This window comes from Carcharhinus amblyrhynchos, chromosome 27 (genome assembly GCF_965287045.1).
Source record: "Carcharhinus amblyrhynchos chromosome 27, sCarAmb.v2.hapA, whole genome shotgun sequence".
In the NCBI taxonomy this organism is placed as follows: Eukaryota; Metazoa; Chordata; class Chondrichthyes; order Carcharhiniformes; family Carcharhinidae; genus Carcharhinus; species Carcharhinus amblyrhynchos.
Window position 1 is genome coordinate 42,108,400 of NC_137350.1, and position 26,767 is coordinate 42,135,166.

General features: G+C 43.0%; 2 protein-coding genes across 2 annotated transcripts in view; one reads left to right on the top strand and one right to left on the bottom strand.

The window, feature by feature from the left end:
• The window catches only part of tubg1 (tubulin, gamma 1), a 111,561-nt gene extending 97,580 nt beyond the window's left edge, over positions 1–13,981 (bottom strand). Inside the window, exon 1 of the mRNA XM_080213751.1 lies at positions 13,875–13,981. Coding sequence (XP_080069877.1) covers positions 13,875–13,923 — 49 coding nt within the window. The 5' untranslated portion in view covers positions 13,924–13,981. The remainder of the gene's footprint in view (positions 1–13,874) is intronic.
• Positions 13,982–13,986: 5 nt separating this feature from the next.
• The window catches only part of retreg3 (reticulophagy regulator family member 3), a 59,016-nt gene continuing 46,235 nt past the window's right edge, over positions 13,987–26,767 (top strand). Inside the window, exons 1-2 of the mRNA XM_080213750.1 lie at positions 13,987–14,394; positions 17,409–17,515. Coding sequence (XP_080069876.1) covers positions 14,192–14,394; positions 17,409–17,515 — 310 coding nt within the window. The 5' untranslated portion in view covers positions 13,987–14,191. The remainder of the gene's footprint in view (positions 14,395–17,408; positions 17,516–26,767) is intronic.

Below are 26,767 nucleotides of genomic sequence, written 5' to 3' on the forward strand. Positions count from 1 at the left end.
CCAGTTCCCCTCTATCCACCACACTAGACACGTCCTCATAGAATTCCAATAAATTTGTCAGACACGACTTCCCCTTAACGAATCCGTGCTGCGTCTGCTCTATCAAACAATTCTTCTCAAGGTGTCTCACTATTTCTTCTTTGATTCCCTGCCTTTTGCCTGCTACCCTTTTTAAACAGCGGCGTAACGTTAGCCGTTTTCCAATCTTCCAGCACTTCCCCGGAATCCAGCGAGGTTTGGAAAATAATCACCAAGGCATCCACTATCACCTCTGCCATTTCCTTCAGAACCCTTGGATGCATTCCATCTGGTCCTGGGGACTTGTCCACCATCAGTCCCTCTAGTCTGTCGAGCACTGCCTCTCCAGCAACAATGATCTCATTCAGGCCCCCCACTCCTACCATCTTTCCATCGTCAACACCTGGCAAACTATTCGCGTCCTCCTCCGTGAAGACCGAAGCAAAAAACTTATTTAAGGTCTCAGCCATTTCCTGATCCCCTACCACTAAATCCCCCCTCTCATCCTCTAAGGGTCCAACATTCACCCTAGCCAGCCTCCTCCTTTTTATATATTTATAAAAACTCTATCCTTTTTTATATTTAGCGCTAGCCTAGATTCATAGTCTGTGTATTGCCTATAATTTTTTGACTTACCTCACATGCACTACCTCACATTTCTCTATGTTAAAATTCATCTGCCACTTTACTGCCCATACCACTGATACCGTTTTGCAGATTATAGCTATCCTCTATACAATCCACTACTTCGGCCAATATTTGTGTTGTTTGCACATTTTCCAATTGTGCGCCCCACATTCACATCCAAATCGTTTATATATATATATATAACACAAACAGCAAGGGTTCAACACAGAACTCTGCGAAACACAACTGGAAACAACCTTCCATTCACAAGGGCACCCATCGACCATTTCCCTTTGTTTTCCGTTTCTAAGCCAACTTTCGATCCAGTTTGCCACATTACCCTATATTCCATGGGATTTTACTTTGACCAATCTGCCATGTGGGACCTTGTCAAACACCCTGCTAGAATCCATATACACGACATCCACTGCACTATCCTCATCAACCCTTTTCGTCACTTCCTCAAAGAATTCAATCAGGTTTGTGAGACAAGACCTTCCTTTCACAAATCCAGGCTGATCATCTCTCACAACTCCAAGCCTTTCTCTCAGGATTGATTCTACTAATTTGCCCACCACCAATTTAAGACTAATCTAACTATCCTGTTCCAATACTACTTTATATTTTACAAAAGTGACATTTGCAGCAAGAAATTTTTTTAAACCACAAAATTTTTACTTTTAAGCTGGGGGATTTGATTTTCTTTCCCTGCAAATGCCACATTCTTCTTTCAGACATGACTGCTGTCCAGACATGTCAAGCACTTTCAGCAGTAATATGGGTGGTGGAGATGACTAAATGCCACACTGTCCTTATTAGACAATCTAGGTGTGAGATGAAATAGACCATAGCATCCATCAACAGTAGCCATGGTTTCAGCTCCATGTTCTGGAATTTACTCCCTAAGACCTTCCACTTCTCTCTAGATCTTCTCAAAATCTCATTTCTTTCACCATGCTTTTTTTTGCCCGTCCTCCTACTTTCTCTTTGGCTGGGTATCCAGAGTTGTGATTACATGCCTCAAGTACTGTGGGGCTTTAAAGGGTCTGTAGCAACACATTTTGAAAATATTCAGAATTGTAGAAAGAAGAGTACTGCTCACTCATTTTGGATTCAGAAATTTTAAAGTACAAAGTAGGGACTATTTTCACTTGAAAAAAGACTGAAGGGTGATCTAATAGAAATCCTTAAAGTTATGAAAGGTTTTGACTGGAATAGATAGAGAGAACGTTTCCATTTGTGGGAACAGCATAACTACAGGTCAGCAATATAACACAGTCAGCAAGAAATCTATAGGGAATTCAGAATCACAAAGTCATGCAGCGCAGAAATGATCCTTCAGCCCGTGTCTGCACTAACACACGAAAATCACTTAATCTACCTACCTGATCCCATGTGCCAGCACTTGGCCCATGACTTTGAATGTGTTCATCCAGTTACTTTTTAACGGATGTGAGGCAACCTGCCCTCTCCACCCTCCCTACAGCACATTCCAGACCATCACCACCTGGTGCGTAAAAAAGGTTTTTCCTCACATCTCCCCTAAACCTCTTGCCCCTCACCTTGAACTTGTATCCCATCTTAAGAACATAGGAAACAGGAGGAGTAGGCCATCTAGCCCTTCGAGCCTGCCCCACCATTCAATAAGATCATGGCTGATCTGAAGTGGATCAGTTCCACTTTCCCACTTTCTCCCCATAACACTTAATTCCCTTGTCTATCAGAAATCTATCTACCTGTGGCTTAAATATATTCAACGAGGTAGCCTCCACCACTTCAATGGGCAGAGAATTCCAGAGATTCACCACCCTCAGAGAAGAAGTTCCTCCTCAACTCGATTCTAAACTGCCCCTGCCTTATTTTGAGGCTGTGCCCTCTAGCTCTGTTTTCCTTTCTAAGCAGAAAGAATCTCTCTAACCTCTACCCTATCAAGCCCCTTCATTATCTTGTAAGTCTCCATAAGATCCCCCCTCAGCCTTCTAAACTCCAGGCCCAGTCTATTCAATCTCTCATAAGCTAACCCCCTCATCTCCGGTATCAGCCTGGTGAACCTTCTTTGTACTCCCTCCAAGGCCAATATATCCTTTCGCAAATAAGGGGACCAAAACTGCACACAGTACTCCAGTTGCGGCCTCACCAGCGCCTTGTACGGTTGCAGTAAGGCCTCCCTGCTTTTATATTCTATCCCCCTCGCTATAAAGGCCAACATTCTATTCACGTTCTTGATCACCTGCTGCACCTGCAGGCTGAGTTTGACTGACCTTTCAACTCAATGGAACAGCTGCTCCCTGTCCATGCTCCTCATAATCTTTACACCTCAATCAGGTCATTCCCTCAGTCCTCTCTGCTCCAACAAAAACAACCCAAGCCTATCCAACCTCTCTTTGTAACTTAAATGCTCCATCCCAGGCAGTATCCTGGTGTTTAGGAAGGATAGGCAGGAGGAAAGAGGGGGTGGCGTAGCTCTGCTGATTAAGGATAGTATCAAGGTGGTAGCAAGGGATGATATCGGAGCCAAAGAGCAGAAAGTGGAATCGTTGTGGGTGGACATTAGGAACAGCAAAGGGAGGAAGACGCTGGTGGGTGTCGTCTATAGGCCCCCAAATAATGATCTGGAGGTGGGGCGGGCTGTTAACGCGCAAATAAGTGCGGCGTGCAGGAATGGGACGGCAGTAGTTATGGGAGATTTCAATCTGCATATTGATTGGTCGACCCATGTTGGACGAGGTGGGCTCGAGGAAGAGTTCTTGGAATGCTGCCGGGATAATTTCCTTGAACAGTGTGTGTTGGAGCCGACGAGGGAGCGAGCTATCTTGGATCTGGTGCTATGTAATGAGGCGGGTAGAATTAGGGACCTTGCGGTGAAGGATCCTCTTGGAGAGAGTGATCATTGCATGGTGGAGTTTCTGTTGCAGATGGAGGAGGAGAAAGTGGGTTCCCGGACACGCGTCCTTTGTTTGAATAGAGGGGAGTATGGTAGGATGAGAGAAGAATTGGCGAATGTGGACTGGGGGAGCGCGTTGGAAGGTAGGTCTGCTGAGGAGCAGTGGAGGATCTTTAAGGAGATCTTTCTTGGTGCTCAGCAGAAATTTATTCCGATGGTCAAAAAGGACAGTAGGAGGAGAGGTAATAAGCCGTGGATAACGAAGGAGGTGAAGGAAAGTGTTAAATTAAAAGCGGAGGAATTTAGAGTAGCTAAGAGCAGTGGGTGAGAAGAGGATTGGGAAAGGTTTAAATGTCAACAAAGATTGACAAACAAGTTGATAAAGGAGGGTAGGAGAAGCTATGAAGCTGGGCTAGCACTTAATATAAAAAAGGATAGCAAGAGTTTTTATAAATATATAAAAAGGAAGAGGCTGGCTAGGGTGAATGTTGGTCCTTTAGAGGATGAGAAAGGGGAGCTAGCGGTAGGGGATGGGGATATGGCTAAGGTATTGAATAACTTTTTTGTTTCTGTCTTCACGGAGGAGGACGTGAATAATTTGCCGGGTGTTAGCGATGGAAAAGTGGTAGGACTGGAGGGTCTTAATGACATTACTGTTACTAGAGAGGTGGTGCTCGACAGACTGGAGGGGCTGATTGTGGACAAGTCCCCAGGACCGGATGGAATGCATCCGAGGGTTCTGAAAGAAATGGCGGAGGTTATAGTGGATGCCTTGGTGGTTATTTTCCAGACGTCGCTGGATTCCGGGGAAGTGCCGGAAGATTGGAAAACGGCTAATGTTACGCCGTTGTTTAAGAAGGGTGCCAGGCAAAAGGCGGGGAATTATAGGCCGGTTAGTTTAACGTCTGTGGTAGGTAAAATGTTAGAATCCGTCATTAAGGAGGAAATTGCGAGGCATCTTGAAGGGAATTGCTTGATAGGGCAGACGCAACACGGTTTCATCAAAGGGAAGTCGTGTCTGACAAATTTACTGGAGTTCTATGAGGATGTGTCTAGGGCAGTGGATAGAGGAGAGCTGGTGGATGTGGTCTTTCTGGATTTTCAGAAGGCGTTTGACAAGGTACCTCACAAGAGGTTATTGCAGAAGGTCAGGGGACATGGAGTTGGGGGTAGGGTGTTAGCGTGGATAGAGGATTGGTTGTCAAATAGGAGGCAGAGTGTGGGGGTCAATGGGTGCTATTCGGGTTGGCGGATGGTGACTAGTGGGGTGCCCCAGGGGTCGGTGCTGGGGCCTCAGCTATTTACCATTTATACAGATGATCTGGAGGAGGGAACCGAGTGCAGGGTGTCGAAATTTGCTGATGACACCAAGATTGGGGGAAAGGGAAATTGTGCGGAGGGTGTGGAGAGTCTGCAGAAGGATCTAGATAGGCTGGGCGAATGGGCCAGGAAATGGCAAATGGAATTTAATGTTGGCAAGTGTGAGGTGGTCCACTTTGGTAGGAAGAATGGTAGGAAGGACTATTACTTACGTGGCGAAAAACTGCAGCAGGCGACGGTGCAGAGGGACCTCGGGGTCCTTGTGCATGAGTCGCAAAAACCCAGCTTGCAGGTGCAGCAGGTGGTCAGGAAGGCGAATGGGATGCTGGCCTTCATAGCGAGGGGGATTGAATATAAAAGTAGGGAGGTCTTGCTGCAGCTGTATAGGGCATTGGTGAGGCCGCAGCTGGAGTACTGTGTGCAGTTTTGGGCGCCGCACCTGCGCAAGGATATTTTGGCCCTGGAGGGAGTGCAGAGGAGGTTTACTCGGCTGATACCGGAGTTGAGGGGATTGAGCTATGAGGAGAGGCTGAATAAACTAGGCTTGTACTCGTTAGAGTTTAGAAGAATGAGGGGAGATCTCATTGAGACGTATAAGATGATGAATGGGATGGATAGGATAGAGGTGGAGAGACTCTTCCCGCTCAAAAAAGACAGTAGGACTAGGGGGCACAGCCTCAAGATAAAGGGGAGGCGGTTTAGAACGGAGTTGAGGAGGAACTTCTTCACTCAAAGGGTGGTGAATCTCTGGAATTCTCTGCCCGTTGAAGTGGTGGAGGCTGCCTCGCTAAATATTTTTAAGAAGCGGGTTGATGGGTTCTTGATAAGAGAGGGGATTAAGGGTTATGGGGAGAGGGCGGGAAAGTGGAACTGAGCCACGACAGATCAGCCATGATCTTATTGAATGGCGGGGCAGGCTCGAAGGGCTAGATGGCCTACTCCTGCTCCTATTTCTTATGTTCTTATGGTAAATCTCTTTTGCACCCCCTCCAGTGCAATCACATTGTTTCTAGATTTCGCAACCAGAACTGCACACAGTACTCCAGCTATAGCCTCACCAAAGTCCTATACAACTCCAACACGACTTCCCTGGTTTTGTAATCTGTGCCTTGGTTCACCTCACACTTTTCAGAATTAAATTCCATCTGCCACTTATCTGCCCATTCCTTCTATATCTTCCTGCAGCCCAAGATACTCAACCTCTCTACTAACTACCCATTCAATCTTTATGTCATCTGCAAACTTACTAATCCTACCCGCCGCATAGTCATCTGTCATTTATATAAATTACAAATAATAGAAGGTCCAACACAGATCCCTGTGGTAAGCCACTGGTTACCAGTGACAACCACAGCCTTCTGTCATCACCCTCTGTCTCCCACAACTGAGCCAATTTTGAGCCCACTTTATCAAAGTACTCTGTATCTATGTTCAATTGCGTTCTTTCTAAGTCTCCTTTGTGGGATCGTGTCTCACATGAAGAAACTTCTTTATCCAGAGTGGTGAGAATGTGGAACTTGTTACCACAGGGAGAGATTGACGTCAGGGAGTCATGACAGCATAGGAGGCCATTCAGTCCACTGATTATATGCCAGTTCTCTGTTGAGCAATCCTATTTTCCCCCCCGCCATCCCTGCAGCCTACAAAGTTTATTTAATTCAGATACCCATCCAATTCCCTTCCGAATCATTTGTCTGTGTCCACCACCCCTGCCGGTAGCAAATTCCAAGTCATAACCACTTGCTGCATGTTCTTGCTCACTCTACCCTCCTGTTTTACTTGCCTTAAATCTGTGCCCCTCATCCTTGTTAGCTGATAGTAACAAGATGTGGATATGCCAGCGTTGGACTGGGGTAAACACAGTAAAAAGTCTGACAACACCAGGTTTTAGTCCAACCGATTTATTTGATAGTAAACTCACTAGCTTTCGAGGGGATTCCCTCTTCTTCAGGTGAATGGAGAGTTCTGGCCTCTGTCTGAGGCCAGAACTCTCCATTCACCTGAAGAAGAGGGAATCCCCTCGAAAGCTAGTGAGTCTACTATCAAATAAATCGGTTGAACTAAAATCTGGTGTTGTCAGACTTTTTACTGTGATAGTAACAAGCACAGTTTTCTTTTGTCTATTTTGTCTTATATCACCTACATGTCTATCAAATATCCCTTCAATCTGCTTTGCTCCAAGCAGAAACCCAGCTCTTCAGCCTAACTTTGCACCTAAAATTCCCAATTCCTAGAATGAGGAATTTAACATGTCTTGTTAAATCTTTTCTGCATCCTCTCAAGGATCTTCACATCTATTCTAGTGTGGTGACCAGAACTGGATGCAATACTTCAGCTTTGCAGAGTAGGACTAGACTAGAGCTTAGTGCAACTTAACTATAATTTCCCTGATTCTGTACTCAATGCCTCTATTCATGAAATATATATTCTCATTAGCAAAGCATATGTCCTGCCACATTCAAAGATCCCTATTATCAAAGTGCATCGCCTCATAATTGTCTGTATTAAATTCCATCTGCCACTTGTTTGCCAATTCTGTTAGCCTGTGTCCTGTTGCAATCGATTAGTATCATTCTCCCTGTCAGCCATATTCTAATTTTCATACGTTAACAAATTTTTAAACTTTACTTTGTACATTAATTTCCAAAGCATTTACTGTAGATCACAACATATCTATTGACCCAGCATATCATAAATTCCATCTTTCCAGCTGCAGAATATATGTTTAGACCTGTACTCACATTAGGAGTCAGCACAAGAGATCAAACAGGCAATTTGGCCTGTGTTGTCAAGATGATCAGAAATCCAATAAGCCATGAAGTGGGCCAAGTCAAACCCTAAATCCAGCAAAGATTTCAGATAAACAGCTAGTTGGTATATCCACTTTATGGGATGAAAATGTCTAGGCTTGCAGCTGAAGCTCAAGATTGCTCATCAGTTACCAAGAGATCTCAATGCCAAAATTGATAGTTTCCAACAATTTATCATCATACTGCGGCAAAAATACAAGGATCTATTATGTCAAATCAACGACGTGAATTTCTAGAAGCCGAGGAACTGAGCTGTGGGGTGGAAGTATTCGAAAACCTTTCTGGTGAACTGGACATAAGATTACAAGATTCATTGTGGTACTAGCCTGATGGAGCAAAATTAAAGCCCATGCAAGCAATACTAAAAATTAAATTCACCGGAGAAGCTTTTGTGCATGCCCATGACATGGAGAATGGATAAGGATGGAGAGAAGTGTGGGTCAATAATTTGTGGAATAAGAGACCTGGAATAAGAGACTCGTCAAATATTAGTGTGGGACATCTGGATCCTATATAACCAATGACATCAAGAGGGGCCTGTGAAAAAAATAACACCCATATTGCTGTTATACCACGGGCTCTAACGTTCATAGCTCAACATTTAGATGCACACCTCAACAAAGCACTCAAGAATAATTTTTGGGCCGAATGGAATCAGTGAATGATTGATAGAAAAAGCTCAATGGAAATATGCGTGCTGTCCTGCTTGATGTTTCATATGGCTTCATCATCAAACAGCAGGATGCTATTAACACATAAACTATCAAATCCATCAGCAAAATGCAGAATATTCAATTCAATGGATGGCAAGGTAGATGATTTGTTGTGGAAGGTTGATTCTGAAACCGAAAGCATTACATTTGCTCCAGAGTGAGATCCCTACAATTACGCCATAGTGACCCACAATGAATTCGACAAATTCTTTGCCTCAGGTGCTAAAGATGAAGAATTTTAACAGCTATCGGTATTTTGTTTTACAAGTAAAAATTGCAACCATCTACCCAAACGCTGGCAGTTCAGTATGCTTGTTTTTGCTAAGAGAGACTTAAGTCTATAAGGGAAATTTTGCTTAACTGAAACTCAGCACTAGGTTAGCAGTTAAGAATTATATCTTGTCATGTTTAAGTATTGTTCAATCGTTAAAAGTTAAGCTAATTCATTTATAGTTAAATTTTATTGTTAAATGAAGTTTTTTTTGATAAAAGTTCCCAGTCAGTAGAATCGCTTGGAGTGAAACATTATATCCTCACATTAGTGCCAAAGTGGAAAATCGTTGGACTCTAATCTGGCTTCACAATATACCTTGGAGCTTCTGATCTCGTACCTCAACACATGATTTAAAGAATAAATTGATTTACAGAACAAATTGAATAATAGATTGGAAAACGGCTAATGTTACGCCGCTGTTTAAAAAGGGTAGCAGGCAAAAGGCAGGGAATTATAGGCCGGTTAGTTTAACGTCTGTTGTGGGAAAAATGCTTGAATCCATCATCAAAGAAGAAATAGCGAGGCACCTTGAGAAGAATTGTTTGATAGAGCAGACGCAGCACGGATTCGTTAAGTGGAAGTCGTGTCTGACGAATTTATTAGAATTCTATGAGGATGTGACTAGTGCGGTAGATAGAGGGGAGCCGGTGGATGTGGTGTTTCTCGATTTTCAGAAGGCGTTTGATAAGGTGCCGCAAAAAAGGTTGCTTCAGAAGGTTAGGGGGCATGGAGTTGGCGGTAAGGTGTTAGCGTGGATAGAGGATTGGTTGTCTAATAGGAGGCAGAGAGTTGGTATCAATGGGTGCTATTCTGATTGGCAGTTGGTGACTAGTGGAGTGCCCCAGGGATCAGTGCTGGGGCCTCAACAATTTACCACTTATATAGATGATCTGGAAGAGGGGGCTGAGTGTAGGGTGTCGAAATTTGCTGATGACACGAAGATAAGTGGAAAAGCAAATTGTGCGGAGGGTGTGGAAAGTCTGCAGAGGGATCTAGATAGGCTAAGCGAGTGGGCGAGGACCTGGCAGGTGGAGTACAATGTTAGCAAGTGTGAGGTTATCCACTTTGGCAGAAATAATAGTAGGAGGGATTACTATTTAAGGGCGAAAAGCTGCAGCATGCTACGGTGCAGAGGGACCTGGGGGTCCTTGTGCATGAGTCGCAAAAACACAGCCTGCAGGTGCAGTAGGTGATCAGGAAGGCAAATGAGATGCTGGCCTTTATCGCGAGGGGGATAGAATATAAAAACAGGGAGGTCTTGCTGCAACTGTACAGGGCACTGGTGAGGCCGCAGCTGGAGCACTGTGTGCAGTTTTGGTCGCCGCACTTGCGCAAGGATATTTTGGCCTTGGAGGGAATGCAGAGGAGGTTCACTAGGCTGATACCGGAGATGAGGGGGTTGGACAATGAAGAGAGGCTGAATAGACTGGGTTTGTACTCGTTGGAGTTTAGAAGGATGAGGGGGGAAGGGGATGGATAGGGTAGAGGTAGAGAGATTCTTCCCGCTCAGAAAGGACAGCAGGAGTAGACAGCACAGCCTCAAGATAAGGGGGGGGTGCAGTTTAGAACGGAGTTGAAGAGGAACTTCTTCACTCAAAGGGTGGTGAATCTCTGGAATTCTCTGCCTGTTGATGTGGTGGAGGCTACCCCGCTAAATATATTTAAGACATGGGTAGATAGGTTTTTGGTAGGCAACGGAATTAAGGGTTATGGGGAGAAAGCAGGAAAGTGGAACTGAGCCACTTCAGATCAGCCATGATCTTATTGAATGGCGGGGCAGGCTCAAAAGGCTAGATGGCCTACTCCTGCTCCTATTTCTTATGTTCTAAATATTATGTGAAAAAAAAACATTGGTTTCAACACCGTGTGGAGAAAATCACTGTTGACCCATTCTAACAAAGAAGTGACCATTTACCATGACTTCTTGTCTTCTGTTCATGGGCCTCAATTTTGGTGATTGGCTTCATAGATGATCAAAGGTTTTTTAAAAAAAAATTTCTTAAAACTGATACAGGGAACATCTATTGCTTTCTATTCATCAGCCTTCTCTGTTACTTTATCAAAAATTCCAATGAGATTAGTAAAATGCAATCTTTTTTTACAAATCCATTAATTACAGAGGGGAGGTGATGGCCTAGTGCTACTATCACTAGACTATTAATACAGAAACTCAGCTAATGTTCTGGGGACCCAGGTTCAAATCCCGCCATGGCAGATGGTGGAATCTGAATTCAATTAAAAAAAATCTGGAATTAAGAATCTACTGATGACCATGAAACCATTGTCGATTGTCGGAAAAATCCATCTGGTTTACTAATGCCCTTTAGGGAAGGAAACCTGCTACCCTTACCTGATCTGGCCAACATATGACTCCAGAGCCACAGCAATGGGATTGGCTCTCAACCCTCCGAGGACAACTCGGGATGAGCAACAGATGCTGGCCCAGCCAGCGACACCCATGTCCCAAGAAAGAATTTTAAAAAACGGGAACGGTGAGTCTGTTTCAGCCACCTCCAAACAAAAGCAAATCTTTAGGAGAGGCGATGGCCTAGTCGTATTATCGCTAGACTATTAATCCAGAAACTCAGCTGATGTTCTGGGGACCCGTGTTTGAATCCCACCATGGCAGGTGGTGGAAACTGAATTTGATTAAAAAAATCCAGAATTAAGAATCTACTGATGACCATGAACCCATTGTCAATTGTCGTAAAAAACCATTAATTAACAGAAACCTCTCCAAGAGACTGCCTATTGATTTTTACCTTGTTGTTTACAAAATCATGACTGATTTTAAACTGATCAGCCCAGATTGCTTTAGCGACCTGGGATGAAAGTCATCAGACCAGGTGACTAATTCAATAAGATGCTGACAAAAGGTTAACAAGAAGGATGAGGTTGGGGTATTAGTATGGATAGAGGATTGTTTAATAGATCTAAGTAAAGGTGGGCATAAACAGGGCACTTTCAAGTGGTAGGCCCTGAATATTGGAGTATTGCAAGGATCCGTGCTGGGGCATTTAAACCAAAGGAGCACAGTTTCAGGATAAGGAGCTTAGGACTGAGATACAGTCATAGAGGTTTACAGCATGGAAACAGGCCCTTTGGCTCAACTTGTCCATGCCACACTTTTTTTTTTAAAAAAAAATCACTAAACTAGTCCCAATTCCCGCATTTGGCCCAGATCCCTTCATACCCATCTTACTTATGTAACTGTCTAAACGCTTTTTAAAAGACAAAATTGTACCCATGTCTACTACCACCTCTGGAAGCTTGTTCCAGACACTCACCACCCTCTGTGTGAAAAAATTGCCCCTCTGGACACTTTTGTATCTCTCCCCTCTCACCTTAAACCTATGCTCTCTAGTTTTAGACTCCCCTACCTTTGGGAAAAGATATTGACTTTCTAGCTGATCTATGCCCCTCATTATTTTATAGACCTCCTTCAGGCTCAAGAGAAAATGTTCCAGTCTACCAAACCTCTCCTTTTAACTCAAACCATGAAGTCCCAGTAGCATCCTAGTAAATCTCTTCAGCACTCTTTCTAATTTAATAATATCCTTTCTATGATAGGTAACCAGAACTGCACACAGTATTCCAAGTGTGGCCTTACCAATGTCTTGTACAACTTCAACAAGACATCCCAACTCCTGTATTCAATGTTCTGACCAATGAAACCAAGCATGCTGAATGCCTTCTTCATCACTCTGTCCACCTGTGACTCCACTTTCAAGGAGCTATGAACATGTTCCCAAAGATCTCTTTATTCTGTAACTCTCCCCAATGCCTTACCATTGACTGAGTAAGTCCTGCTCTGGCTCAATCTACCAAAATGTATCACCTCGCATTTATCTCAATTAATCTCCATCTGCCATTCATCAGCGCACTGGCCCAACTGATCAAGAGCCCGTTGCAATCTGAGATAACTTTCTTCACTGTCCACTATGTCATTTGCAAACTTACTAACTATGCCTCCTATATTCTCATCCAAATCGTTAGTATAAATGACAAGTAACAGTGGACCCAGGACCAATCCCTGAGGCATACTGCTGTTCACAGATCTCCAATTGAAAAACAATCCTCTACAACCATCTGTCATCAAGCCAGCTTCGTATCTCACCCAGTTTTAGCTACCTCACTCTGGATCCCATGAGATTTAACCTTATGCAACAACCTACCATGTGATAGACAAAGATAAAATTTCTTCACTCAAATGGTTATCCTCAGAATTCTCCCCCAAGAGGGTTGTGATAAGCTACCATTGAACATATTTAAGACTTGGTGATAAGAGATGACAAGAAAAGTGGATTTGAAGCTTAATCATAGCCTTGGTCATATTACATGGCAGAGCAAACTTGTCACGTTGTGTTCTCAAATCCAAAATTCTGTTTCAACATGAGCATAAAGCATAACCACCACAAATAGATGACTGCTCTACTGTGAAAATATTTTCAGGCATCTGTCACCTCTAGACTCTTAACCCTCTTCCATTCCAGACTACAGACTCTTATATATGGTCCAGTTATGGTTGTGCCTTAAACTGGCTATTTTTTCTGCTTCTCTATCTCCTTCACTTCATTTCAGGTTATTTTCTAAACCCAATAACATTGATCAATCTTTTGGTCACAACTATCTTCTCCATTTGTTAATCCTACGAAGCATAATGTTTCTATCCTTGGTCGGTGTAGAACAGACTCGATGGGCCGAATGGCCTCCTTCTGGACTGTAGGGTTTCTATGTTTCTAAATAAGATAAAAACTCAGCAGGTTTGATAGTATTGGTGCACAAAGAAAGAAAGAATTAAGGTTTGTAATACATTACCACTCTTCTTTGGAATTCTAACCTAAATCCGCTTTCCAAGTGCAGACTGCTGTTGAAGTGACAGTCTACACCATGTCCAGGAAAGCTGTTGCACCGAAGGTGCCCACAAAGCCGGGGTGCAATTACTGGAGACCTTGCCGGGCTGGGTTCGAAGCTGTCTCTGCACTGGGTCCTTCCCTCCAGCAGTAACAGTCGGCTAAGGCGAGGGAGTGACAGCCTGAGCCCAGCGGCATCTCCAGGTCTGTGTGTCGGGTCAGGCCCACACCACCTCCTGTGCCGTGCAACGGAAAGGCAGCATAAACAGCCCAACGACCAAGTGTCAGACTCCAGTGGCCTGCCCTATCTATCTATCTATCTGTCGGTCTATCTGTCGGTCTGTCTGTCCATCCCGGTGCCCAGCGTTGCCTTACTTTGATTGCCGCACTGGCCCAGTTGCAACGTTATAATTTCCCGAGGCATCTTCGCCGCTCCTCCCGCCAACAGTACCGAGCATGCGCGCGCAACCCAAGCGACTGGCGCATGCGCGCATTTGGAGTCGGCTAATCGGGAATCGTGCCGCTGATGCTGTCTCGATAATCCGAATAGAGCAGCTGCTCATCGCAGAGTACAGCCGAGGCGCATGTGTATTTACAACTTCCTTCATCTGTGTTTACGGATGTGACCGAAATGATCTGATCCATATTTAGGTTATTGATTAATATTCAGCATCCGACAGCTCGTCACCAAGATGGATGCGGGGACAGAGAAAGCCGGCCCTGTGGACCGCCAACCGCCTTCACAGCCCGAGCCCGAGCATCGGCTCCGGCAGCAGCAGCTACTCCGCGTCCTGGGACATTATGAGCCGCTGTTAACTTATTGGCAGAGCGTGTTGGTTTGGGAGAGGCCGCTGCACAGCCTGCTTCTGTACCTGGGCGCCAACACCGGCTTCTGGTAAGAGGGAACCCGGGGTGAGACTGCACAGGCCAGCCGGGCCCCGGAGCTGGGGGACGGCTGTGCTGGCTCGGGGCCGGCACTGTTGACTTGGATTTTCCCGCAATCGGTCCCCGTTCCCCAACAATATTGCCGCCAGCACTTAATACTCAGGTCAGGTAGCATTTCTGCAGAGAAAGTGAGTTAACGTTTCAGGTCAATAACCTTTGAGACACTTCATCTGAGTATTTCGAGCATTTTCTGTTCTCATTTCCGACTTTATGCTGTAGGTTCCTTTTGTATTGCTACAGGCAGTACTCGAACTGTGGCCTAACTAATGTTTTGTATAGTTTCAGCATAACCTCCCTGCGTTTGTAATCTGAGCCTCTACTAATTTATCTACCTGGGCCCATCACTGAACATGCACTCCAGGTTCATCTGTTCGTCTACGCTTAGAATCATATAGTTTATTCCCTTGTTAGTCCTTCCCAAGTGCGTTATTGCACACTTCGATTTGCCACTTCTCTGGCCAGTCTGTTATCTTTCTGCAAGCTATAGCTTTCTTCTTCATTATCAACTATTTGATCCATCTATAACCTAGTTTATTTTCCTTCGTCCATTTAAATCTTAAATAATTATTTGATTTATTATTGTCACGTGTATTGGGATACAGTGAAAAATATTGCTTCTTGCTTACTGAAGAAACAAAACATACAATTCATGGAAAGGAGAGAGTGCAGGATGTGGTGTTACAATCATAGCTAGGGTATAGGGAAAGATCAGTTTAACATATAGTAAGTCCATTCAAAAGTCTGATGGCAGCAGGGAAGAAGCTAGTCTTGAGTTGGTTGGTACATGATATCAGACTTTTGTTTCTTTATCTTGCAGAAGAGACCCCTTGTCTAGGGTGTGTGGCGTCCTTGATTATGCTGGCTGCTTTTCCAGGACACTGGAAAGTGTAGATGGAGCCAATGGATGGGAGGCAGGTTTGAATGATGGATTGGGCTATGTTCACAACCCTTTGTAGTTCTTGCATTCTTGGTCAGGGCAGGAGCCATACCAAGCTGTGACACAACCAGAAAGAATGTTTTCTATGGTGCATTTGTAAAAATTGGTGAGAGGGATAGTGAACATGCAGAATTTCTGAAGCCTCCTGAGAAAGAAGCATTGGTGGGCTTTCTTTACTATAACATCACCAGGAGAGATCAGGGCAGGTTGTTGGTGATCTGGACACTTAGAAACTTGTAGCTGTCAACCATTTTCACTTCACTACTTTCGTTGTAAACAGGGACATGTTTCCACTACACTTTCTGAAGTTGATGACCATCTCCTTTATATTGACATTGATGGAAAGATTATTGTTGTTGCACTATTTCACAGACTTTCATCTCTTTCCTGTATTCCGCCTCATTATTGTTTGAGATCTGACCTGCTACGGTGCTAGATCACCAACTTGAAAATGGAAAGTGGCCACACAGCGGTTCAAAAAGGCAGTTCACTATCACCTTCTTGAGAGCAGTTAGGGATGAACATAGAAGTGCTTATCTAGCTAATACCAACATCCTGCGAAAGAAAAAAAGATGAATATTACAAAAGGTATTGAGAGGTGGACATGAACGTGACAGATGAAATTTAGTGCAGTGTAATGTGCAGTGATTCATTTTGATAGTTTATATCGTCGCTCCTCGTTATCCTAAGTAATACAATTGAAGTGTGTGCAGCACTAAAGACCTGGGTCATTGAAAATGGCATGATAGTTTAAGAAAGTAGTTTGAAAACATACAGAATATAAAGGCATAGATTGACGACGGATCATCAACCTGAAAGACTCTGTCACTCCACACACATCCCCCTCCACAATTGATGCTTTCCAGATGCTACTGTTTTCATTTTTACAAAATATTTTACTCATCCATTACCCCAAACTTTAGTGACATTCACTTTCCATCCAAAATACCTCCATTTTAAAATCCCCATCTTCAAATCATATCCCTGAAATTAATTTCAATCCTATCTTTCTGCCTGAACTCTCCAGTCCTCAATATATGGCTCTTTGTGCAGCAAAAGTGTCCCTATCAATACAGCACCTTGGTTCTTTTTTTAAATTACTTTGTCTTTCTATTATTCCCTCACTGTTTAAAGCTTATTTATTAATGTCACAAATAGGCTTACATTAACACTGCAATGAAGTTACCATGAAAATCCCCTCGTCGCCACACTCCAGCACCTGTTTGGGTACACTGAGGGAGAATTTAGCATGGCCAATGCACCTAACCACCACATCTCTTAGGACTGTGGGAGGAAACCAGAGCAGCTGGAAGAATCCCATACAGACACAGAGAAAACATGCAGATTCCGCATAGACAGTGACCCAAGCAGGAATCAAATCCAGGCCCCTGGTGCTGTGGGGCAGCAGTACTAAGTGCTAACCCTTGTGACACCATAATTATTAAAAGCATCCTCAAAATCTCTCTGATTTTTTTGGTCCTTTTATCTTTTCTGGCTCAGGGTCTCTTATTCAGATCCTAGTTTAGTTTTAAGACACTATGTAAGAGCAAGTATTATTGTGCTGTCACTGGGGAAATATCAGTATAGTATGTCATGGATAATTGAAGTTACTTCCCTTGACTAAACTTTAATTACTGGAGCCCAATTAGTGGGATAATGTAGGCTGATTCTTTAATCTGTTCCTTTATAATTCCTTTGATCTGTTGACATACCTTGTTCTGAGTGTTAATCAAATTGGTGGTCAGGTTGATGTGGTATCATCAGCTGCTAACTGTCAGCCTAAATTGTGATGATGAAAGTTGTTAACTAATTCATTACAATTTGAATTTTCTCTGTCATGATAAACTTTCCTGATAATTCCCAGGACCACTCTGTATCTTCATACTTTTCCTTCCTGTGCTCAATGTCCCAGTTGAAGTGCCACTCCACAAGTGGGCTGTGCTACAGAAATGCAATAGTGGGTCTGGTGTTCAGGAACTGATTACAGTTCTAGTGTTGCTTACATTTTCATTTCTTTTCCCTGACAGGTTTCTGGCACTAGCTCCATTTCGGCTGGTGTTCCTGATTGCATTCAGCCTGATTATTGTTGTGTGTATTGATACCTGGAAGAACAAAATCTGGCCTGAACTCCGAGGTAGGGACCTTGTGTTTTATTTAAGCACCTTAAATGAAAAGTGGAAAATACTGGAAACATTTGGCAAATAAGACCAGATAAGAAAGATGGTAAATCTTTCCATCTGCTCCAGATGGAATGTATCCAAAGTTGGTGGTGGAAGCAAAAGTAGAAATCAAAACACTGGTTACAATGTTTAGTCTTCAATAATAGTATCCTTCTACCATTATCAAGAAAAATGAGAGGATAACTAGGAAACTCAGTCTATCAGCCTTCTAACAGTTGTGTGGAAGTCATTGGATACTATGGGGAGGGTAATGGGTTGTCGTGATGTACATAGACTTCAAAAAAAGCTCTGGATAAATTGCCATGTAATAGAATTGTCCACAAAGATGGGAAGTGGCAACATGGATTAGAAGTTGGCTGAGTAATGGGGTATCACATAGGTGAATGGTTTTTTTGAAATGGAGGAGGGTTGTTATGAATGGGAAGAAGGTAGGATAACTTTTCCCTTTTCCTCACCTCTCGGGTATCTACAGCAAGATGTGTGTTTAAATGGAGTGTTTTACGTTTTGTGTTGCGTTTTGGTCATAAACATGAGGCAGTCTTTCGGATAACTTTTTAAAGTGATCTACGCAACTAGTGGGCCGAAGGGCCTGTTTGTGCTGTAGTGTTCTATGTTCTAAATCTAAATAAAGGATAACTTTTATCCATACAACAACCTGAAATGTAGATGCAACTAAACACACTATCCCTTATCCACACAGACACTAGAGACAAAGGATGTGTTTTGTTTGCTAGCAAAAAAAAACAAGTAAATCATGTAGGTAAACAGTCTCTTAGGGTTGGAGGTGTTCAGGCCTGATGATGATCTTTAAAGATAAATGGAGGCTGAAAATATCTTTCGGTGACTTTCTCTGGAATGAACGTTGTAGATAAATACAAGTTAGTCCCTGTCTCACAGGGTGGGTGTTGGTATGAGGCATGGTTCCTTTTGGCTGGAGAATGAACCCTGTTGCATTATTGGTTTCCAAGGTGTCATGCTCCTCATAGGTTGTGGAATAAAAATACTTGTGGATAGGTGCATTGACCTGAATAAACACCGGAATGTGGCAACCAAGGGAATTTCACAGTAATTTCATTGCAGTATTAATATAAGCCTTACTTGTGATTAATCAATAAACTTAAAAAAAGTTGGTTTCAGTCATGTAACATTGCCCTACACTCATGGCCAAATGTTCAATACCTCAATTGTCCAATTAACTGTTTTGGAGCTATAAACCACTACTACACAGTGAGGTTTTAATGATGGCTGTTCATATCTGCTTGTGATAAACTGGGTTTCTTTGTATCTTTCTTTGTTGAGAGTTGAATACTAAGACATTTTCTGGAGAAGCTGTTGGTTTTCAGTAAAGCTAAGTATCCAGTCAGTACAAGTAGTTTCACATTATGAATGTCGATTCAAGGGAGGGCAGTCCAACATGGCCAATTACATTTTAAGAACTTTCTGGAAGCATGTTCAGACTTGAATTAATCCTTCATGCAGAAATCACAGAAGATCACCTGACAATGGGGGCCATCTTGGGCAGCATTTTGACCACTTAAAGTCAAATATGCATCTTGAAAGTTAGGAATCCAGTACCCTTGCAGGCATGACATGACTGTAACAAGTTATACAGTGGGCTTCCCCAGGCATTGATACTTAGAATATTGCTTTCCTTGACATTTTAATGACTGAAACTTAGGTGTGTGGGACAAAAATTCAAAATTTGCAGGTGGCACAATATTTTGAACAGTGAGGAGAATGGTGAGCAACTTTAGAGGACATAGGCTGATGAACAGACCAGTGGCAGATGAACACAGGAATAGGAGTAAGCCATTCAGCCCGTTGGTTCTGCTCCACCATTCAATAGGATCATAGTTGATCGGACTCTTCAATGCCTTTTACCCATATTTTCCCCAAGCCCATTACTTTATTGTTATTCAGAAATCTATTAGCCTCTACCTTCCCGATGGCTGAGCTTCCATGGCTCTCTTGGCAGTGAATTCCAAAGATTTATTACCCTCTGTAGATAAATTTCTCCTCTTCCGAAGTGGCTTCACCCTTATTTTGAAAATGTGCTTCCTGGTTCTGGATTCTGTGGCTAAGGCAAACATCTTGCCTGTATGTAGCCTGGCTATTCCTTTAAGTAATAACATTGAGGAAATACTCTGCACATCCGTTCCTTCTACCAAAGTGGATTACCACCCAGTTTTTCACCTTATATTCCATCTGCCATGTTCTTGCCCATTCACTAAGTCTGTCCAATTCCTCCTGTAACTGCTTTACATCCATTAATTCCATCTACACTTCTTGCTGCCTTGGCAAAGCAGCAGCAAAATCAAGAACCCCACACACCCTGGACATACTCTCTTCCACCTTCTTCTGTCAGTGGAAAGATATAAAGGCCTGAGATCATCATGTACCAACCAGCTCGAACAGCTTCTTCCCTGCTGCATCAGAATTTTGTAAGGATATACCATATATTAAGCTGATCTGTTTCTATACCCTAGCTATGACTGTAACACTGTATTCTGCACCCTCTCCTTCCCTTCTTCCCTTTGTATTCTATGAAGGGTATTTTTTATCTATGTAGACTGCAAGAAACAATACTTTTCATTTGTATGCCAATATATATGACAATAATAAATAAAATCTTTCTCACAACATACATTCCCACCCAGCTTTGTATTATCATCCATGAATTTGAAAATATTACATTTGGTCACCACGACCAAATCAATGATGTTTATTGTGAACAGCTGGGACCCCAAAGACTGATCCATGCGGTGGCTCACTAGCCAGAGTATGCTAATGTATGAATGATCCATTTATTTCTGCCAGTTAGCCAATCCTTGATTTATGCCAGTACGTTGTCTCCAACCCAAAGTGTTTTAAGAACATAAGAAATAGGAGCAGGAGTAGGCCATCTAGCCCTTCGAGCCTGCCCCGCCATTCAATAAGATCATGGCTGATCTGTTGTGGCTCAGTTCCACATTCCCGCCCTCTCCCCATAACCTTTAATCCCCTCTCTTATCAAGAACCCATCAACCCGCTTCTTAAAAATATTTAGCGAGGCAGCCTCCACCACTTCAACGGGCAGAGAATTCCAGAGATTCACCACCCTTTGAGTGAAGAAGTTCCTCCTCAACTCCGTTCTAAACCGCCTCCCCTTTATCTTGAGGCTGTGCCCCCTAGTCCTACTGTCTTTTTTGAGCGGGAAGAGTCTCTCCACCTCTATCCTATCCATCCCATTCATCATCTTATACGTCTCAATGAGATCTCCCCTCATTCTTCTAAACTCTAACGAGTACAAGCCTAGTTTATTCAGCCTCTCCTCATAGCTCAATCCCCTCAACTCCGGTATCAGCCTAGTAAACCTCCTCTGCACTCCCTCCAGGGCCAAAATATCCTTGCGCAGGTGCGGCGCCCAAAACTGCACACAGTACTCCAGCTGCAGCCTCACCAATGCCCTATACAGCTGCAGCAAGACCTCCCTACTTTTATATTCAATCCCCCTCGCTATGAAGGCCAGCATCCCGTTCGCCTTCCTGACCACCTGCTGCACCTGCAAGCTGGGTTTTTGCGACTCATGCACAAGGACCCCGAGGTCCCTCTGCACCGTCGCCTGCTGCAGTTTTATTTTGCTAATCAACCTCCTGTGGGGCGCTTTATCAAAAGCCTTCTGAAAATCCAAATACACCATGTCCATCAACTTTCCTTTATCAGTTTTGTTAGCAACATTTTCAAAAAACTCAAACAAGTTTGATAAAAAGAATTCCCATTCATAAATCAATGCTGACTGTGCCCAATCAGGCCGTGATTGTACAAATGTCAATTTATTACATTCTTTATAATAGATTCCTGCATTTTCCCTACTAGACACAAGACTAACAGGTATGTCATTCTCCATTTTCTCCCTGTCTTTTCCTTCCGTATATAGTGGGGTGAAATTTGCACCTTGTCAATCTTCAGGAAGGATTCCAGAATCTATAGAAGTTTGGAAGATGATCACCAACATATCTTAATTTCTTTCAACTCGCATTCTCCCTAGCTTCTTGGATCTCTACATCTGGGAGAGGAGTCTGAGAGATTTCCTCTATCTTACAAAATAATCATTTCAGTTCTGTGCCATTTTTCTAATCCCCATTTTGAATTCTTCTGACTCTGCCTGTAATGGACCCACATTTGTCTAAATGCTTCCTCTTTACCTACAGAAGTTTTTACAGTCCTTTTTTTTTTGCTGAATTGCATACATATTCTATTCTCCTTTTCTTTATCAATTTCTTGATCTTCCTTTGCTGTCTTCTAACAACCTCCTAATCCTCAGATTCACTGCTATTTCTGGCAACTTTATAAGCCTTTTCTTTTAATCTTGTACAATCGTTAACTTCCTTTTCCAGCCACAGTTTTTTTTGGATTTTGCACTTTGAATTAATGTATAGGTGCTTTAAGCTATGTAATAGTTCTTTGAAGACTATCCATTGCCTATGCACACCTTTTTAATGTGTCACACCTTTTTTTCCCAATCCACTTCAGCCAAGTTGTCCCTCATGCCTTCATAATTTCCTTGATTCAACTTCTTCACTTTCAACCATAATGTAAAATTATGTCATATTGTGGTCACTCATCTGTGACATTTAATGCATAAAAGTGTAAAGTACTATGGGTACAAGAAATGGTGATATTTTAAAAGGTGCAATTCTAAAAGGGCTGCAAAAACCAAGTGATATTTGTGTACAAATTGTTGAAGATAGCAGCGCAGATTCAGAAAACATCTACGTGTGCATCCACGAGAGACGAGTGAGATCCTAAATGAATATTTCTCATCAGTATTTACTGTTGAGAAAAACATGGATATTAGAGAACTTGGGGAAATAAATAGTGATGTCACAAGGAGTGTATATATTACAGAGAAGGCGTTGTTGGATGTCTTAAAGCGCATCAAGTTAGATAAATCCCCGGGACCTGATGAAGTATATCCCAGACATTGTGGGAGGCTGGGGAGGAAATTGCGGCTCTCCTAGTCGAGATATCTGAATCATCGATAGTCATAGGTGAGGTGCCTGAAGATTGTAGAGTGGCAAATGTTGTGCCTTTGTTTAAAAAGGGGCTGCAGGGAAAAGCCTGGGAACTACAGGCCAGTGAGCCTCACATCTGTGGTGGGTAAATTGTTGGAAGGTATTTTGAGAGATAGGACCTACAGGCAGTTAGAGATGTAAGAGGTGAGAGAGGTAAGATGTTAGATGTGAGATGTTAGAGAGGTGAGAGGGCATGGGATCCAAGGGCCTTTGGCCTTGTGGATCCAGAACTGGCTTGTCTGCAGAAGGCAGAGAGTGGTTGTGGATGGGTCTTTTTCGGCATGGAGGTCAGTCACCAGTGGAGTGCCCCAGGGATCTGTTCTAGGACCCTTGCTGTTTGTCATTTTCATAAATGACCTGGATGAGGAAGTGGAGGGATGGGTAAGTAAGTTCACTGATGACACAAAGGTCAGTGGTGTTGTGGATGGTCTGGAAGGATGTCAGAAGTTGCAGCAGGACATAAGTAGGATGCAGGACTGGGCGGAGAAGTGGCAGATGGACTTCAACGCGGATAAATGCGTAGTCGTCCATTTTGGCAGAACCAACGGGATGAACGAGTACACTATCAAGGGCAGGAGTCTTAGAAGTGTTGAAGAGCAGAAGGATCTTGGGGTCCGGGTCCACAGGACTCTTAAATCGGCCTCGCAGGTGGAGGATGTGGTCAAGAAGGCGTATGGTGTACTGGCCTTCATTAATCGAGGGATTGAGTTTAGGAATCGGGAGGTAATGCTGCAACTTTATAAGACCCTTGTCAGGCCTCATTTGGAGTACTGTGCGCAGTTCTGGTCGCCTCACTATAGGAAAGACGTAGAAGCTATTGAAAGGGTACAGAGGAGATTTACAAGGATGTTGCCTGGACTGGGAGGCATGCCTTATGAAGTTAGGTTGAGGGAGCTGGAACTCTTTTCCCTGGAGAGACGAAGGTTGAGAGGCGACCTGATAGAAGTTTATAAAATGTTGAGAGGAATGGATAGGGTGGATTCTCAGAGGCTATTTCCCTGGGTTGAAATGGTCGCTATGAGAGGACACAGATTGAAGGTGCGGGGAGGAAAGTACAGAAGTGATGTTAGTGATGTAAGTTTTTCACTCAGAGGGTGGTGAGTGAATGGAATCGGCTGCTGTCAGTGGTGGTGGAGGCGAACTCGCTGGGGTCTTTTAAAAGACTTCTGGATGAGTATATGGGATTTAATGGAATTGGGGGTTATAGATAGGTCTATAGATTGGTAGGTGTTGATGTGATTGGCGCAACTCGTGGGCCAAAGGGCCTGTTTGTGCTGTAGTGTTCTATGTTCTATGTTCTAAGGACTGACTAGGGACTGTCAGCATGGCTTTGTGAATGGAAATTCATGTCTTCACAAATTTATTTGAGTTTAAGGGGTAACCAAGAAGGTAGATGAGTTGATGTTGTCTACATGGACTTTAGCAAGGCCTTTGATAAGATACTGCATGGTAGGTTGTTGCATAAAGTTAAATCTCACAGGATCCAGGGTGAGGTATCTAAATGGATACAAAATTGAGGGTGGTTGTAGAGAGTTGTTTTTCAAACTGGAGGCCTGTGACCAGCGATGTGCCTCAGGGATCAGTGCCGGGCCCACTGCTATTTGTCATTTATATTAATGATTTGGATGAGAATATAGGGAGTATGATTAGTAAGTTTGCAGATGACACCAAGATTGGTGGCATAATGGACAGTGAAGAAAGTTATCTCCAATTGCAATGGGATCTTGATCAATTGGGCCAGTGGGCTGACGAATGGCAGTTGGAATTTAATTTAGACAAATGTGAAGTGATGCATTTTGGTAGATTGAACCAGGTTAATGGTAAGGCACTGGGGAGAGTTACAGAACAAAGAGATCTAGGGGTACATATTCATAGCTCCTTGAAAGTGGAGTCACAGGTGGACAGAGTGGTGAAGAACGCATTTGGCATGTTTGGTTTCATTGGTCAGAACATTGAATACAGGAATTGGGACGTCTTGTTGAACTGTACAAGACATTGGTAAGGCCACACTTGGAAATACTGTGTGCAATTCTGGTCACCCTATTATGGAAAGGATATTATTAAACTAGAAAGAGTGCAGAAAAGGTTTACTAGGATGCTGCAGGGACTTGATGGACTGAGTTATAAGGAGAGGCTGGATAGACTGGGACTTTTTTCTCTGGAGCGTAGGAGGCTGAGGAGTGACCTTATCGAGGTCTATAAAATAATGAGGAGCATAGACAAGGTAGATGGTCAATATTTTTTCCCAAAGGTAGGGTAGTCTAAAACTAGAGGGCATAGGTTTAAGGTGAGAGAGGAGAGATACAAAAGTGTTCAGAAGGGAATTTTTTCACACAGAGGGTGGTGAGTGTCTGGAACAAGATGCCAGAAGTGGGTACAATTTTACCTTTTGAAAAGCATTTAGGTAGTTACATGGGTACGATGGGCATAGAGCGATATGGGCCAAATGCAGGCAATTGGGATTAGGTCAAGGCTTTAAAAAATAAGGGCGGCGTGGACAGGTTGGGCCGAAGGGCCTGTTCCCATGCTGTAAAATTCTGAGTCTAATTCGTCTTCTCAATCTTGTCTCGAAACTTATTTGTCACTTTGGTCCTGTATGATTAACTTGTCATTTAATTTTGACTGTCTTCCACCCTATCGTGGATCTCTTATTTTTAATTCTCTATTCTCTCCTACTTGGTGGTCTTAAAACCTATTGCAGTTCTAATGTTTACCCAGCCCTCATGAAAGATCAATGATCTTTCTCTTTCAAAAGACGCCACCAGACCTGAGTTTTTCCAATATTTTCTGCAGTTAAAAATAAAATACTGCAGATACTGGGAATCTGAAATAAAAGCAGAAAATGCTGGGAAACTTGGATCGAGCAACATCTGTGGAAAGAGAAGCAGAGATAATGTTTGAGTCCTTGTGGGTCTTCAACATTTTCTGTTTATGCTTCAGCGGTATTTTGCTCTTGTAAAATTAGATCTATATTGCCCATTCTATTAACTTAGAGCCATTTGTTTAATTTGGAATCCAGGAATGGCTCTTATTACAATTGATTAACTAAAAATGAGTTATAGATAAAGACAACAGAGCTTGTGATTTTAATATTCACATTCAGTTTTGTGTTTGTTGATAAAATGAAACTAAGTGTGCAAGTGATTGATCATTGAGTGCTTTTTTGGCTATTGAATGGTGATTGTTTTTTTTTGGCCTCCCTGCTTCTGTAGCGGGGAGAGGGTGGCATTACCCTCTCTGTAGTGGGGGGGAGAGGGTCGAATTAATTTTTAAAAATCAGGAATTGGAAAGCTAGTCTCTCCAATGGTGACCATCAAACGGTTGTCATAAAAACCCATCTGGTACAGATTTCCTTGGGATTGGAAATCTGTCATCTATACCTGGTCTGGCCTACCTGTGATTCCAGGTCTACAGTAATATGATTGACTCTGATCTGCCCTCTGAAATGGCCCAGTAAGCTATTCTGGTCAAGGACAATAAGGTTGGGCAAGAAATGCTGGCTTTACCAGTGCTGCTGCATCCCATGAAAGAATAAAGTTTTAAAAAAATTCCTCTTCACCTCAATCCTCTGAGATATCTCCACACCTCTAATTCTGGTCTCAAGCATTCTATATCGTTATTCTCTTAAGTGATCTTCAGTTGCCTCAGCCACAAGCTCTGGAATTCCCTCTCTGTACCCTCAGTCTCTTTACCTCGCTTTCATTCTTTAAGACGCTTCTTAAAATCCAACTCTTTTGATCAATCTTTTGGTCATCTGAACCAATATCACCATGTATAGCTCAGTGTTGTACTGTTTTAAAAATATAATGCTCCTGTGAAGCACCTTTAGGAATGTAATTAATACTCTTATTATGTTAAAGGTGTTAGATAAATGAAAGTTGTTGTAGAAAGAAGCCTCTCCATTCAGTTTTTTCACTGCAGGCTGTTTTTAAAACGTGTTAATGAATACTTTGTCTCTGTTTTCACTAAGGAAAGGGATGATTTTCACATTCTAGTTAGAGGAAGAGTGTGAAATATTAGATACAATAAGCATAGCAAGTAGGAAGTACTGGAGGGACTGGCATCCTTGAAGCTGGATAAATCACCAGGGCCGGATGGATTATATCTCAGGCCGTTGAAGGAAGCCAGGAAGAAAATAGTGGATGTTCTGAG